The sequence below is a fragment of the Pseudophryne corroboree genome, chromosome 11, assembly GCF_028390025.1.
Source record: "Pseudophryne corroboree isolate aPseCor3 chromosome 11, aPseCor3.hap2, whole genome shotgun sequence".
NCBI classification, from domain to species: Eukaryota; Metazoa; Chordata; class Amphibia; order Anura; family Myobatrachidae; genus Pseudophryne; species Pseudophryne corroboree.
This window is the reverse complement of record NC_086454.1, coordinates 174,020,609-174,035,498: the sequence shown is the minus strand read 5'-3', so window position 1 is coordinate 174,035,498 and position 14,890 is coordinate 174,020,609. Positions and strand designations below refer to the sequence as shown.

The 14,890-nt window shown below is 47.9% G+C and overlaps 1 protein-coding gene across 1 annotated transcript in view; it reads left to right on the top strand.

Moving 5' to 3' along the window:
* BBS1 (Bardet-Biedl syndrome 1) overlaps positions 1-14,890 on the top strand; it is a 171,184-nt gene that overhangs the window by 127,437 nt on the left and 28,857 nt on the right. The window contains exon 16 of the mRNA XM_063945091.1: positions 8,033-8,119. Coding sequence (XP_063801161.1) covers positions 8,033-8,119 — 87 coding nt within the window. The remainder of the gene's footprint in view (positions 1-8,032; positions 8,120-14,890) is intronic.

Sequence of the window (14,890 nt, the reverse complement as noted above, 5' to 3'; positions counted from 1 at the left end):
GGAAGACAGCAGCTTAGCTGCTTCCAGGATGAGAAGCAGGAGAAGAATTACCCGCCCCTCCCCCACTTGCAGTACCTCCGGGCCCCATCTGCGTTACCCCCACACACCCCCCTCCACCACCTGCGGTGGCCCCGGACCCGCTCTCCCACCCTCGGCACCCGCAGTGGCTCCAGACCCCCACTTGCAGCACCCACGCACCCGCCCATCCCCCACCCGCGGCACCCCCCGCAATCACCCCACCCGCGGAACCCCCACACCCACCACTCCCCCAACCACAGCACTTACTAGGTAATTCATCAGGCCCTGTGTGTGTTGTTCACACCGTTGCAAGGGGCTACAACCCTTAACCATCGCACGCCCTTTGTCCGTGCAATATTTAACCTTTCACACAATTATGATTGGTGGTAATACTCCTTATAATACAAATATTGCACGCCACAAGGGTGTGCAAGGCTTAAGGGGGCCCCTTACAATGGTGTGTAGAGCGCCCGTAAGGAGCGATGAATCACCTAGTATATGTATATAATATATACAGTGTATACATATTATGCGTACCCTCACTAATCAGCAGCTCATCTTGACTCATGAAGTTGCAGTATACACGTCAATCCAGTAGATGGCGCACCAAGACAAATACTACATATCATAGAGTTGCTGGTCATGTTACTTGCAACCTTACTGCAGGTTAAGTAGCAACTTTTTGGGATATACAATATTATATTTGTGTGACTATAGTGAACTTAGTCTGGACTGTGAGAGTGATTGCCTCTTGAATTGGATTTTGTGGTTTACATAAGCAATAATATACAGTTTTTTTATCAGTGTACTGTCGCAGGAACAAGTGCTCAGGGCTGCAGGCGTAGATATCAGGACCAGCTGCTTTTCCCATGGACAGTTTTACGTGGCTTGCTCAAGAGTTAGTAGCCCCAAGCATATTTCTGCTGCGGGGTACACTGGGCTCCACAAGTCTGGACAATGGGGTGTAGAGTAGGATCTTGATCCGAGGCACCAACAGGCTCAAAGTTTTGACCTTCTTCCCAAGATGCATAGCGCCGCCTACTATATCACCCCGCCTCCCAGCACAGGAGCTCAGTTTGTCAGTTGGTGCTGCAGTAAGCAGGCACTTAACAGAGGGGCTGCTCCAAGCAGCCCTGAGAAAAGCTTTTTATGAGGTAAAAAGTGAAGACTTCAAGGGCAGCAGCGGTGGTAAATGTCTTGTGACATTCACTGCTGCAGCTCCAGCTCTCCCCAGCGGCGCTGTACACTCCCGAGCCCTGGTTGCCGGGTACCTACAGCGGAGGCTCCGGTTTTCTTCATGTTAGACACACACGGCTGGGGCTCTCCAGGATCGCGTGGCCGCACTTCGGGAGGTGGTAAGTGGGTCCCGCTCGTGGGACCCGGTCTTTATCACGATCCGGCGCGGTCAGTGGGAGGCGGGCCGTGCGCGCTGGAGGTGGACACTGTGGATACAGGCGATCCCACTAGATCACCAGGGCATGGGCGCAGGTCAGGTTTTCTCTTAAAACCGATTTTAATATCGCCCACAGTAATCGGTGGTTTTGCCAGCAAGGGGGATAAGGCTTAGACCTGAAGCCCCTCCCCCAGCCCCAGGGCGCCATTTCCAGCAAGTGTTCCCACCCTGGAGCTGCATCTCTGTCTTTTCCTCACTCCCTGTCAGTGTCTGCGGCGCCATTACTCCTCAGCTCACTGTTCCTGGGACTGCTTGGGCAAATCCTCCTATGTAAAGCCGCCTGGTTGTCAGCGCTGTGCCTTTACATGACACTTAAGTATTCTACCTGCCTTTTTAGTCAGTGTTAGTAAGAAAGAGTGCATTTAGTCAGGGGTTTGTAGTACAATTACCCTGTGATATACATCCAGTTTCTTACTGTGTAGTGTTATATCTATTGACTATATAGCTGTGTAAGCTAGTCCAGTGCAGTATTATTGTCTGTAATAACCTCTAACTGTGACTATTTGTGTGTGCATTGATAGCTGAGTGGTGTCCATCTCGTGTCTTTCACTCAACTTGCTATCCCTATATTCTATAACCTGAGGGGGTTTGGTGCGTCAGGTGTTATTTAATATAGGATTTTCACAAAGATATACTGTATTACGTATTTTTCTCTGTGATTTAGTCACCATATCTCTCCATTATCTCTGCTGGTGCTGACTACACTGCATAGGGGTTTGGGTTTAGGGATATAGTGCTGCTAATAATTGTACTGTTACCTCATACTGCAAGTTATATCATGTCTGTTTCCGAGGGTAACGGTTCTGGGGCGGAACACACTGCTGGTGTTGCTGAAGCCACAGGCACATATGGGGAGAATATAGCAGCTGTGGGCTCTGGTTCTGGTGCTCCTTGCCCCCCAGTGGGACTGTTGCAACGGAGGCACATACTGACCCTCCGTGGGACGCTTTTTCCACGCTTCTGCATACGCTAGTTCATAAACTAACACCCCCTATGGGACCCCCAATGCCGGTACAACCGTATGTGGTCCCTGCAGCTAACCCGCCGTGGGCGGACGATTTATCTTCTCAATTAAAGAAGTTGAACCAGTCCCTGACTACTAAAAAGTCTGACCAACGCTCGCCTAAGTCCAAGAGGTCCTCTAAGCGAGCGCCCGTCTCCTCACAATCCACTGCTGTCACTGACATCTCGTCTGATGAAGACAGCACATACACTGACCCCACAGCTTCTGACTCAGATACGGCTGATGGGGAGGGTAGTTCACATGTGGATGTTCCTGATCTTTTGGAGGCTATTAAGTTAAATTCTGCAGATTACGGATGATCCCGAGCCATCCGTTCCTCCTAAGAAACCAGATAGGTTCAAGCGTCAGAAGGTGAACAAGTTTTACCTCACTCTGACCACCTAGTGGATATACGTCAGGAACCCTGGCAAAGCCCGGGTACGAAGTTTGTGCCTCAAAAGAAGATGCTGGCTCGCTATCCCCTCGCGCCAGAGCTGTCTAAGAATTGGGAAACGCCTCCTCCAGTAGACTCACATGTGGCTAGGATGGTGGTTTCCTCAGCTCTACCTGTCACTACCTACTAAAAGAGCCTACGGATAAACGTGTCGAGGGTTGTCTAAAAGCGATTTACACCCTCACGGGTGCTGCACAAAGTCCCACTATTGCAGCTACATGGGCGGCAGAGGCTATTGAAGCATGGGCCTTGGAGTTAGAAGCTGAAATCTCCTCTGACCATGCTAGACAATGCTTGTCATATATTGTCACAGCTTCTCGCTATATTAAAGAGGCGGCTTCTGATGCCGGTATCCTAGCAGCCAAGGCCTCTACTAGGTCAGTCCTAGCTCGCAGGATATTGTGGCTGAGATCCTGGTCTGTGGATCTGGACTCTAGAAAAACCCTGGAGGTACTCCCTGTGTCGAAGGCCAAAGGCACGTCCTTTCTCCCCTTTCGTCCTTCAGGTAAAGCAAAAGGTCAGGCGTACCATAAGCAGGCCCGCACTTCCAAACCTGGTAAGCCAAAGCCCAAAAGAGCCTGGGCTGCCCGTCAGCCAGCAGCCAAGACTGATAAGCCTGCCGCATGACCGGGCGGGCCTCCCCCTGGGGATTCCCAGGGTGGGGGGCCGGCTTCTAGGGTATACCCAGGAATGGTTGAAGACCACTTCAGATGCCTGGGTACGGGAAGTCGTCACTCGAGGTTACGCCATAGCCTTCAAAAACCGACCCCCTCATCGATTTTGCCAGACATACGTCCCATCGGACCAGACAAAGGCAAACACTCTGCATTCGGTGGTACAGACCCTCCTGGATACAGGAGTCGTAGTACAGGTGCCTCTTGCTCAGAGGGGCCGGGGGTACTATTCTCCGCTGTTTCTAGTCCCGAAACCGAATGGGTCCTTCCGGCTCATTCTCAACCTCAAGGCACTGAACAAGTTTGTGAAGGTTTCCAAGTTCCGTATGGAAACCCTTCGCTCTATAGTTCTGGCCTTGGAACCTGGGGACTACATGGTCTCCCTGGACATACAGGATGCTTACCTGCATATTCCTATAGCAGTGTCACATCAACAATACCTGAGGTTCGCTATTGGCAACCTCCATTACCAGTTTTGGGTGTTACCTTTTAGTTTAACAACGGCTCCGCGAGTCTTCACCAAAGTTATGGCGGTGATGACGGTGGTACTCCGACGTCAAGGGGTCAGGATAATGCCGTATTTGGATGACTTGTTAATCCTGGCAAATTCCCCAGATCTTCTCCTGCGTCATCTGGATATGACGGTCCGGTTTCTACAAGCCCACGGGTGGCTCATCAACTGGAAGAAATCCTCCCTGGTCCCTGCTCACAGCATGGTGCATCTGGGAGCGCTGTTGGACACTCACAAGCAGAGGTTGTTCTTGTCTCAGGAGAAAGTCCTGAAACTTCAGGACAGGATTCGTTGCTTCCTTTCTCTTCCGCAAGTGTCGATACATTCGGCAATGCAGGTGCTGGGCCTCATGGTATCAGCATTCGACATGGTGCAGTATACTCAATTCCATTCTCGCCCCCTCCAGAAGCTGATTCTAGCCAAGTGGGACGGCCTGCCTCACAGATCAGGTCTCAAATGATCTCTTTGACTCCGGAGGTCCGTCTGTCGCTGCTCTGGTGGCTCCAGGACCGAAAATTGTGCAGAGGCCGTCCCTTCTGGATATCCAACTGGGTCCTGTTGACGACTGATGCCAGTCTAAGAGGTTGGGGCGTGGTGCTGGAGCAGCACTCCTTGCAGGGTCGGTGGACCAAGGTGGAATCTCTCCTCTCGATCAACATTCTGGAATTGCGGGCGGTCTTCAGTGCGTTGAACCTAGCCCAGCATTTGATTCAGAACCGTCCTGTTCAAGTACAGTCGGACAACGCCACCACAGTGGCTTACATAAATCATCAAGGCGGCACTCTAAGCCGTTTGGCAATGAAGGAAGCCTCACGGATTCTACGTTGGGCAGAACGCCATCTACCGGCAATATCGGCAATATTCATTCCGAGAGTCCTGAATTGGGAAGCGGACTTTCTCAGTCGTCAGGACGTGCATGCCGGCGAGTGGGGCCTCCATCCAGAAGTGTTTCAACTCCTCGTGGAAAGGTGGGGTCTTCCAGATGTGGATCTGATGGCGTCTCGACACAATCACAAGGTTCCGGAGCAAGGACAAGGGATCCTCAAGCAGCATTCGTGGATGCGCTGGCAGTGCCGTGGAGGTTTCGGCTGCCGTACGTGTTCCCTCCAGTGTCACTCCTGCCCAAGGTAATTCGGAAGTTCAAGCAAGAAAAAGGAAATCTGCTTCTCATAGCTCCGGCGTGGCCCAGACGGCACTGGTTCTCAGACCTGCAAGGCCTATCGTCAGAGCGTCCACTTCTACTTCCACAACGCCCAGACTTCCTCGTTCAGGGCCCCTGTGTCTACCAGGACCTAGCCCGGCTGTCTTTGACGCCGTGGCTCTTGAAGCTTCCGTCTTAAGAGCTAAGGGTTTTTCTGAAGAGGTCATTAAAACTATGTTGCGGGCCCGGAAACCGGCCTCTGCTCGGATTTACCATCGGGTCTGGCATTCCTACTTTGTTTGGTGCGCATCTAACCATTATGACGCTTCCAAGTTTAGTACAGCCAAACATTTGGCTTTTCTACAGCAGGGCCTAGATTTAGGCCTGCGTCTGGCCTCTCTCAAGGTTCATATTTCTGCCTTGTCGGTGTGGTTTCAGAGAAAAATTGCGACTTTACCTGATGTTCATGCTTTCACTCAGGGTGTGTTGCGTATCCAACCTTTCTATGTCCCGCCTGTGGCTCCTTGGGACTTGTCGGTGGTTTTGGAGGCGTTACAAGAGTCTCCATTTGAACCTCTTGTTTCGGCTTTCCCTTAAGGTGGTGTTTCTGTTATTGCCTCTGCTAGAAGAGTGTCGGATTTGGGTGCCTTGTTTTGTAGTTACCCATATCTGATTTTTCACCGTGACCGGGCGGTTCTTAGGACTCGTCCCGGATATTTGCCTAAGGTGGTTTCTTCGTTCCACCTTAATCAGGAGATTGTGGTTCCAGCTTTTGTCTCTCCTGATTTGTCTCCCAAAGAGCGGTCTTTGGATGTGGTACGGGCTCTCCGTATCTATGTGAAGAGAACTGCTTCTATTCGAAAGTCTGATTCTCTCTTTGTTTTGTTTGGATTTCACAAACGTGGCTGGCCTGCTCACAAGCAGACCCTGGCCAGGTGGATCAGAATGGTGATTGCGCATGCTTATGTGAAGCATATGGTCTGTCAGCTCCTGTTCACATTACAGCCCATTCTACTCGGTCTGTTGGACCTTCTTGGGCGGCCCAACGTGGTGCGACCCTTGATCAATTGTGCAAGGCGGCTACGTGGTCCTCCGGGAACACGTTCATAAGGTCCAATGCCTTCGATACTGCCGCTTCCCAGGATGCTTCCTTTGGACGCCGGGTTCTTGTGCCCGCTACAGTGCGTCCCCTCCCATAAGGAACTGCTTTAGGACATCCCCATTGTCCAGACTTGTGGAGCCCAGTGTACCCCGCAGCAGAAAACAAGTTTTATGGTAAGAATTTACCCTTGTTAAAACTCTTTCTGCGAGGTACACTGGGCTCCACAAGGCGCCCACCCTGACGCACTTAGCTTCTTTGGGTTGATATGGCATTAGCCGCTGACACTTCTCTTGTCGTGAGAGTGTGGTGTATGTGGCTACTAACCGTTGTCGTCTCTTTTCCTGCTACTGCAATGGGCTGGTTAACTAAACTGAGCTCCTGTACTGGGAGGCGGGGTGATATAGGAGGCGGCGCTATGCATCTTGGGAAGAAGGTCAAAGCTTTGAGCCTGTTGGTGCCTCGGATCAAGATCCTACTCTACACCCCATTGTCCAGACTTGTGGAGCCCAGTGTACCTCGCAGAAAGAGTTTTAACAAGGGTAAATTCTTACCATAAAACTCGTTTTTTGTGTTAATCCCTGAAGGAAATCTGCAAATATTGTTTACAAAGACACTTTGTGATCTATGTCTATAATATAATATATACATCACAATATTCGATGCCACTACTGTCTTTGTAAACTTAGTTCCGCTGAGCAATAACAGACATCCAAGCGACCGTAGCCATGGACAAACGCTAGTATATAATAAAATATGTAATATAGATCACAAACAAAATGAAGACAAGTAAGCATGAGACAACCTTGTAAATAACAATTATCGTTAAAAAAGGAAGAGAGGGGGGGTTACGTTACCATATGGAAATGTTGTTAAAGTGTGTGTTTTCAGAACATTCAGTAAGTGCCCTTTGATGAATAATCAAGTTCAGTCCTCTTAATAGTTAAGATGGCTAGGATTCTCTGTTGTGTGGTATATTAAATTATTTCAGAGACTGGCAATTGTCAGTTGTAACACACTGGTGCAGCTGTTATCAAATGACTAGGAGATCCTAGTTTTCCTTGTAGTGACAAATACCTCCTTTTACTGATCCCAGTAGAATTTCAATGTTATGTCGAGTTTTGTTAACATTGATATACAAAATATAGCTGAGTTTTGCTGCACGAAGTCCACCAAGCTGTTTAGTAAATAACTAATCCTTGGTTGACTTGCTGTAGTATAATGTCTTTACCAGGGCCACAGAGACAAATTGTGGGCCTGGGTGCTAGAGAGGGGCGTGGTTACACCTACTTATTAAACTTTTTACGCAGCGGAGGGGGCATTACTCATCCAGGGTTGCCCAGATGAGCCTGGACTTGGGTAATTAGTACTTGCCCTTTATCCCTGCCCCTATCACTGTGCTCCTGGGCTAGGTTTACGAAGTGGCTGCTTTTGTAAGCAGCCGAGTCTCAGTGGTTTTGACCTCTAAATTTAAAATGGTATTACTATTGAATGGTAAACCAATTGTGTTTTGCATTTCATAATTTTTTTTTAAATTGCAGGGTCAAAACTGCAGTGAATCATCTGCTTACAAAAGCCGCCACTTGGGATAATTAGCCTTGCTTTTTCACATATTGAGTATTTTCAGCTGTGTATTCTTTCATATTATTTTATTCATGCTCCCCATGATCTCGTTTCAGGTTCCATTACTTGTCCCTGGCTTAAACTATCCAATAGAGACATTTGTAGATTGCTGTTGTGACAAAGGAATCTCAGACATTATTAAGGTAATTCTCTGTAAGGACCACTCCAAACATTATTAAAAAATGTCCGCCAATAATTCTATATGATGCATAGCAGTAGGAAAGGTTCCAAACTTTTATTAACAAAGTACTTTTCAGTTTTCACATGTACTCTTCAGGATCCAGCACTAACTTCTTTCAATCTGATAAGTGGTGAAAGTCTGCTTTGTTGCATTGTACTCATATTTTTACCTTGATGCTCCCTTTTGTTCCCTGTTCTAACAGAACACAGTTATATATGAAATACACATTCTTGTTGTGGAAATGTTATAACATATCATACATATAAAAAAAAAGAAAGAATAGGATGATGTAAAGTATGTAGAATTTATTTCTCTTTTGATCCATAGGGGACACAGGCTGACTATGGGTACACATAGAGCAGAAGGACTGGGCTCCAAATACAGTAGTTCAACTTCTATTCCCAGCAGCCCAGGGTTCTCAACCCTGATTAATTGTTTAGGAGTTCTTGTGTTTCTCTCCCTTCATCTGTCTTCTTTATTTCTTTCAACTATAGTTGTCCTGTTATAGATATTTTAAGTATTCCTGCAGCTGAGCCTAATTTTTTCACTGTTTGGGGCATCACATTCATTTTACAGTCCCGTGTTTATTTAATGTTGTGTGTGGGGGGATAGGTTTGGATTTCTGTAAAATGCCTTCCAACAGCAAAGCGCCCAGGGAGGTGGGTTCACCTGTGTTGCGTACCTGCAGGACGTGTTCTGCTGTGCTTTCTCCTCAGGATTCGGACCATGATGGTGTCTGCATCCAGTGTTTTACAAATTCACAGATTGAGGTCCCATCGACCACAGCTTCCAGCGTGTTGGATATGCATGACTGGCGGTCAGGAGAATGCCGGTCAGCATACCGAGGCCGGGATCCCAGTACTGAGATGGTCGCCAGGGGGAGTGAGCGCAACAAGCCCCTTGCGGGCTCGGTGGCGAGCTGAGCTCTCCACAGGTTCTATTGTCACTCTATGGGTGTCGTGGACACCCACAAGTGGGAATAGTCCCTGCTTGTCAGCATGCCGACTATCGGGATTCTAAGGGGGCAGGATGTGGGGGGAGGTATTGTGACCGGTGGTCTCCTGACTGCTGGTCACATAACTATGACTGCTGGTCACATAACTACATCCCTTTCCAGCAATGAATCAGCTTGGGCATCTGCCCTTTCGCAGGTAATGTTACAGTTGGTGAATATGCTTCCTGCGCCTGCTCCACCTCCTAGTCCAGCTTGCCGCGGTTATGCTGTTGGACCTGTAACCAGTTCCCGTAGAATCACCCTGGATGGGTTGTACAGGTTGTACATGGTTGGGCGCAGGTGTCAGCTTCTTTCCAGCGGATGCTGGATAAGGATCATTCTTCGAAGCGTGGACCCACCAGGAGGGAAGCTTTACGCCCCAGTCAGGATTTGCTTCAAACTCTGAGACTTCCTCAGACCATGGGAAAGACGCATCTGTTACTTCTCTCCTCTCTCCCAAAGGAGTCTTTATCTCGGGTAGATGTACTGGCCCTGATCAAGGAAGTTAAATTGATCCCTTTAATTGTGGATGAGGAGGAAGTCCTCAAATCTAAGGCGGGACCCGCTGTAAATCGCAATCCGGCGCAGCCATTAGGAGGCGGGCCGCGCACGCTGGCGTGGACACTGTGGCCGTACAGAGACCCCACTAGACCACCAGGGCAAGGGCACAGGTCGGATTAGGCTATAATCCATTTTATTAAGGCCCGCAGCACCCGGTGGTGAAGTCCAGTGTCAAAGTCGATAAAAATATTGCAGTACACACATCACGTACAAACTACACAAAGATGGCCTCCGCGCGTGTACTTGTTCTGCTGTGCGTGCGCATATCCGCAATTTGCGTATGGTCGCTCCCGCGGTCCTGCGCATTAGCGCGTGGTATGAGTATTTACGGTAGAGTTTGTGAACGCATGGAAGGCTATCAAAACACATTACATATTTAATCCAAATAGTGCACAATGTACACATAGTCTCCCTGCACCACATCAGAAAGTAACAGCAGTTTAAATGGTAACAGAACAAAGGGATTCACCTTTACAGAATAGGAGGGGACAGAACAAGGTTATAAGGTGGTGTTTGGTATCCAGCTGTAGGGTATTTTAAGGGTAACATTCCGGTGTTGGTTTGAGGAAGATCGCATGTTCCTGCGGATAGTTATGTGCAGGAGCAGAATATAGACATAAACTGTATTTACTGTACATTATGTATGCGGCGGGAATCCAGAGGAGACTACCCACAAGAGCAGTTGGAACAGACATCGCCCACATATTCAAACCGACCTATGACCTCTCCCGTACTGTAAATGACCATCCCTGTGTCCAATGGACAAAGAGATTACAGTATCCATTGTGTTAAGTTTTGGATGAATTGTATAAAGAGAGCCTGCTGCAGGCCTGGTCAGACACAAGACTCACAACGTTATCTATCAGATGACGGAGGACCAGACTGGGTAGCGCGGCGAATCCACTCACGTATGTAACTTTGACTGTAGCCATTTACTCTGTTATATTGTATTGTAATGTTTGTACTGTAACCCCCTTTGTACCGTCAGCACGGCATTTGTACGCAAAGTCCGTACACAGTACGGGACTTTGTACGCTAATAGCGTACAAAGTACTTAGAGTGTGTATTAAGTATAGCGGCCGCAGCGGCTCCATGGTAAAGTGTATTTAAGGTGTGTTTAAGGTATAGCTTTCATTCCTGAAGATAAATCAGCATTATCAATTGGGGGCTCCTCCGGTTTTCCACATACTTACTACCTAACAGGTCACAGCAGACTTAATCTATCAGCAAAGGGTGGACAGAAAGTATCCTACGTATCCTTTTCCTGGTCGATGGATGCACTGAAAACCCTACTTGATTGCTGATTAGATGGCGTCTGCTCTGTATGGTTTGTAGAGATGCTGGTAGAACTCGTAAGGTAAACAGCAAAAAAGCTATTTAAAATCTGTGAATTTGTTTTGGCGCCAAAAGCGTACACGGCACCCATACTTTGCATACTCTCTCACATTGTTGCCATAACATTCAGATTGCTAGATTCATTTAGACCTGTGTGAAACCGGAGACATTTGTTGCTATATAGTTAAAAATAAAATAAGTATTTAAGGAAGTAAGAGTAAAATCACAAAACGCAGTTATGGCCCAGTAGTAAGAGGGTTAAAACGGAACAAGTGTGGATTGTGTTTAGTGGGCAATAGTAGTTTTATTGCTCACATTTATAGAATTGTATGATTTGTGCTATTGCGGACTTACGGTTTTGTACACGTGTCTCGGACACAGTACGGAACTGCACACGCGGCGTAAGAGACACGCACGATCGCGTGTTTACGCAAATTGCGTAAGAGTACGGGCTCAAAGTACAAATTACACAATAGTTCGTTTAGTTTAAAGGTGGGACAGTAGCCACGCTACAATAGCACAAAACTACCTGGTTTCTAAAAAAAAAAAAAATAAATAAAAAATTTTAGTATAAAAACAAAATTTAGTATGTATAATTTTTTTTTAAATTGCCTCTGGGGGTAAAGCTGCCAACTTGAATGAATCATCCAAATTTTCTGTACAGAAAAACAAAGTGTATTTGAGTGAGCGAACGCAGGTGTGAGTGGATACTGAACCCAAGAACTGAAGTGGTCTGAAGTGGTAACACTGGGTTAGAAGAGGCCCGGTGGCGTAGGGTTCGCTACCCTGCGTTATTAGGAACTGAAGTGGTCTGAAGTGATCCCATACAACTGAAGTGGTCTAAAGTGGTCTAGGCTAAAGTGGTCTACAGCAATCGTAGGGCATATAGATAACTAGTATCTATAGGCTGTGCTATTGCATCGCATGTCCGTTTGTTCTGCACAGCACAACATGATACCATTGTGTCATATGCGCTGTGGAAGAGCATACGCAGACGTGATTGTATAGACAAAGGGGTTTTTCTTTGATAACGTCGGGAAATCTCCCTGGTGGGCTTCACTGGAAAGGGTGAAGGATAGTTATCTAATTTCTCTGTTTTTCACCCTACAAACAATTCCAGTTGAAAGATACCGAAAAGGAATTTTTCGCTGCCTCTCTCAGGAAAATATTCCAAACAGAACTTCCACCGAAAGAAATTACGGTGTTGTAAGGTCTGATAGGAGCCCTAAGTTGGGTACATTGCGATCCGCTACCAACAGTGTACCGTTGTACTGGCCAGCGTGGGCGAGAGCGAGTGGAAGGCGTTCAGGGATACTTCCACCGTCTACTTATATTGAGTATTTTGGTGTTTGTGGGAATTTTTTTAAAGTTATTAGAAAAGACCCACAAATATGGGAGCCAGTTGCTCAAGTAAGAGACGTTTAGAAAGGGTTCAGGCAGAATTGTGGCCAAAAGGCTCAGCAAGGTTTATCATGTGTGAAAAATCTGGTTCACACACAGAAGTTTTATGCAATGAGTGGGTATGTAGGACTAACATTGATAGGGTACCATTCCCTAGAGAGGGCAGCTTTGAACCAGAGGTATTACAGAACTTAAGGTTAAGGATATGTCTGATAAAATCCAAGAAACAAAGGATTCAACATACAGATTGTTTAAATTTATGGCAACAGGAGGGGGATATGCAAAGGGAATTAGCTCGCGCAGCAGGTTCCAAACCTAGCGGGAAAGCAATGGCGACCGCACCACCAGCACCATATATTGTGGGGGAGAAAGTGGCTACACACAATGGTACATTGGTACAGGATAGGAGAGTAATTGATAAATGTACTAATGCTAACCCTTGCCAGTTGTATCCCATTTTAAATTTTCCCCAGGACTGCGAGCAGAAAGATGAGCCCAGCACGATATCGGCACTCTCTCTAGCAGCCACCATACAAGACACTCAGGTGGGCACGGCCCAACCAACAAGAGCAGTAGTCAGGCCCTCTAGCGGAGGGATAAGTGAGGTTGTGTCCACAGGTAAGTACAGTACCATACATTATGCAGAGACAATAGCACCTCACATTGTAGAACAGGGGTGGGCAATTATTTCAGCTGGGGGGCCGCTTAACACTTCCAGTGAATAGTCGAGGGCCACACACAAAATATCTTGTAAATCGGGTCTGAACTGCGCATGCACCGCAATGTGTAGGTGCGCCGGTCCGCAGCGTCGGGCAGCGATGGGATGGTACGAACAAAGTGATCGCATGGGCGATCGCAAGGTGATTGAGAGGAAGAGGACGTTTGTGAGTGGCAATTGAGCGTTTTAGAGGAGTGTCTGGAAAAACGCAGGAGGGACCAGGCGTTTGGAGGGAGGGTTTCTGACGTCAGCACTCAGCTCTGGCCCCGATCATCGCACTAGAAGAGTAAGTCCTGGGCTGCGCAGAGACTGCACAAACTTCTGTTTGTGCAGCTCTCTGCAGATGCGATCTCACCCCTGCACAGCGATTTCCCCCTCCCCTGTAGGCAGCGACTACCTGATCGCAGCAGTGCAAAAATCGCCTGCTAGCGATCAGGTCTGAATTAGGCCCATAGTTACGTATATAACTATAAAAACATAGTGTGGATATATATATATATATATATATAGATAGATAGATATAAAACTACACAAACATACACCACAATATACATTACGTACATAGTTTTTTTACAGGCAAAATCCAAGATGTCTAAAAAAACACAGTAATCCAGTAATAATTTTTTTTTTTTAAACAGTGCTGAAAACACCCCCCCCCCCCTCCCCTAGACCCATATAGCAGTCTCTACCCCCCTTCCCTGCTGGACCCATATAGCAGTCCCTACCTCTCTTCCCCCCCCTCCCCTAAACCCATATAGCAGTCCCCCCTCCCTCCTAACCCCCCTTCCCTGAACCTATATAGCAGCTTTTAAAGTTAAGCACAGATCCATTTACCTGATCCCCGCTGCCTGATGCCAGATCCCCGCTGCCTGATGCCTGATCCGCTGCCTGCTGCCCGCGGTGCCGCACAAAGTCGCTGCTGCCCGCTCCTGCCGTGGCCCCGCCCCCCGTGCCGCCCAGCGCCTGACGTCACAGTGGAAATCCCGGTCAGCAGTGACGTGACCGGGATTTCCTCTGCGGCGCCGCGTCTGGGAGGTACGTAGCGCAATGACGAGCGGCTCAGCCAGTCGGGCCGCTTGTCATTGCACACTGTGTTGGACAGCGGGGCCAGGCAGGATCGGTTCGCGGGCCGCATCCGGCCCGCGGGCCGCTTGTTGCCCATCCCTATTGTAGAATCAAACCAGAATGATGTAATTGAGTTAAATCCTGTCAGGGTGATTGCAGTCCCCAATGGGAAGACTGACGCTCAGGGGGTCACTCCCATCAGGAACATTGCCATGCATTGTCCTTGGTCCCGGGCAGAGTTAAGGTCAATTATGTCAGAATTTCCCGATCCCAGAAAAGATCTAGTTGCATGCCAGAGGTTCATTAAAGAGTTAGGTAACGCCAACGAACCCACGAACAAAGATTGGCGAACAGTGCTACGGGTATGTTTACCCTCAAATATTGACCCCGCGAAATTCATAACCGTTTGTAAGTTAGATGCAGAAGTACCTCTCACTGATGAATACAATCAGGAGAATGTACGGCAAATCAATCTGCAGTTAGGAGTATATTTCCCTACTGTTGTCAAATGGAATAAAATCTTTTCCGTAAGACAAAAGGAAGGTGAAACGGCATCCGAATATTTCCATCGAGCACTGCAAGAAATGGCTAGATATACTGGGATCGAGGACTTTAGAGACAATGTACATCACAGGGAGGTAGCTGTTTCAGTATTAATG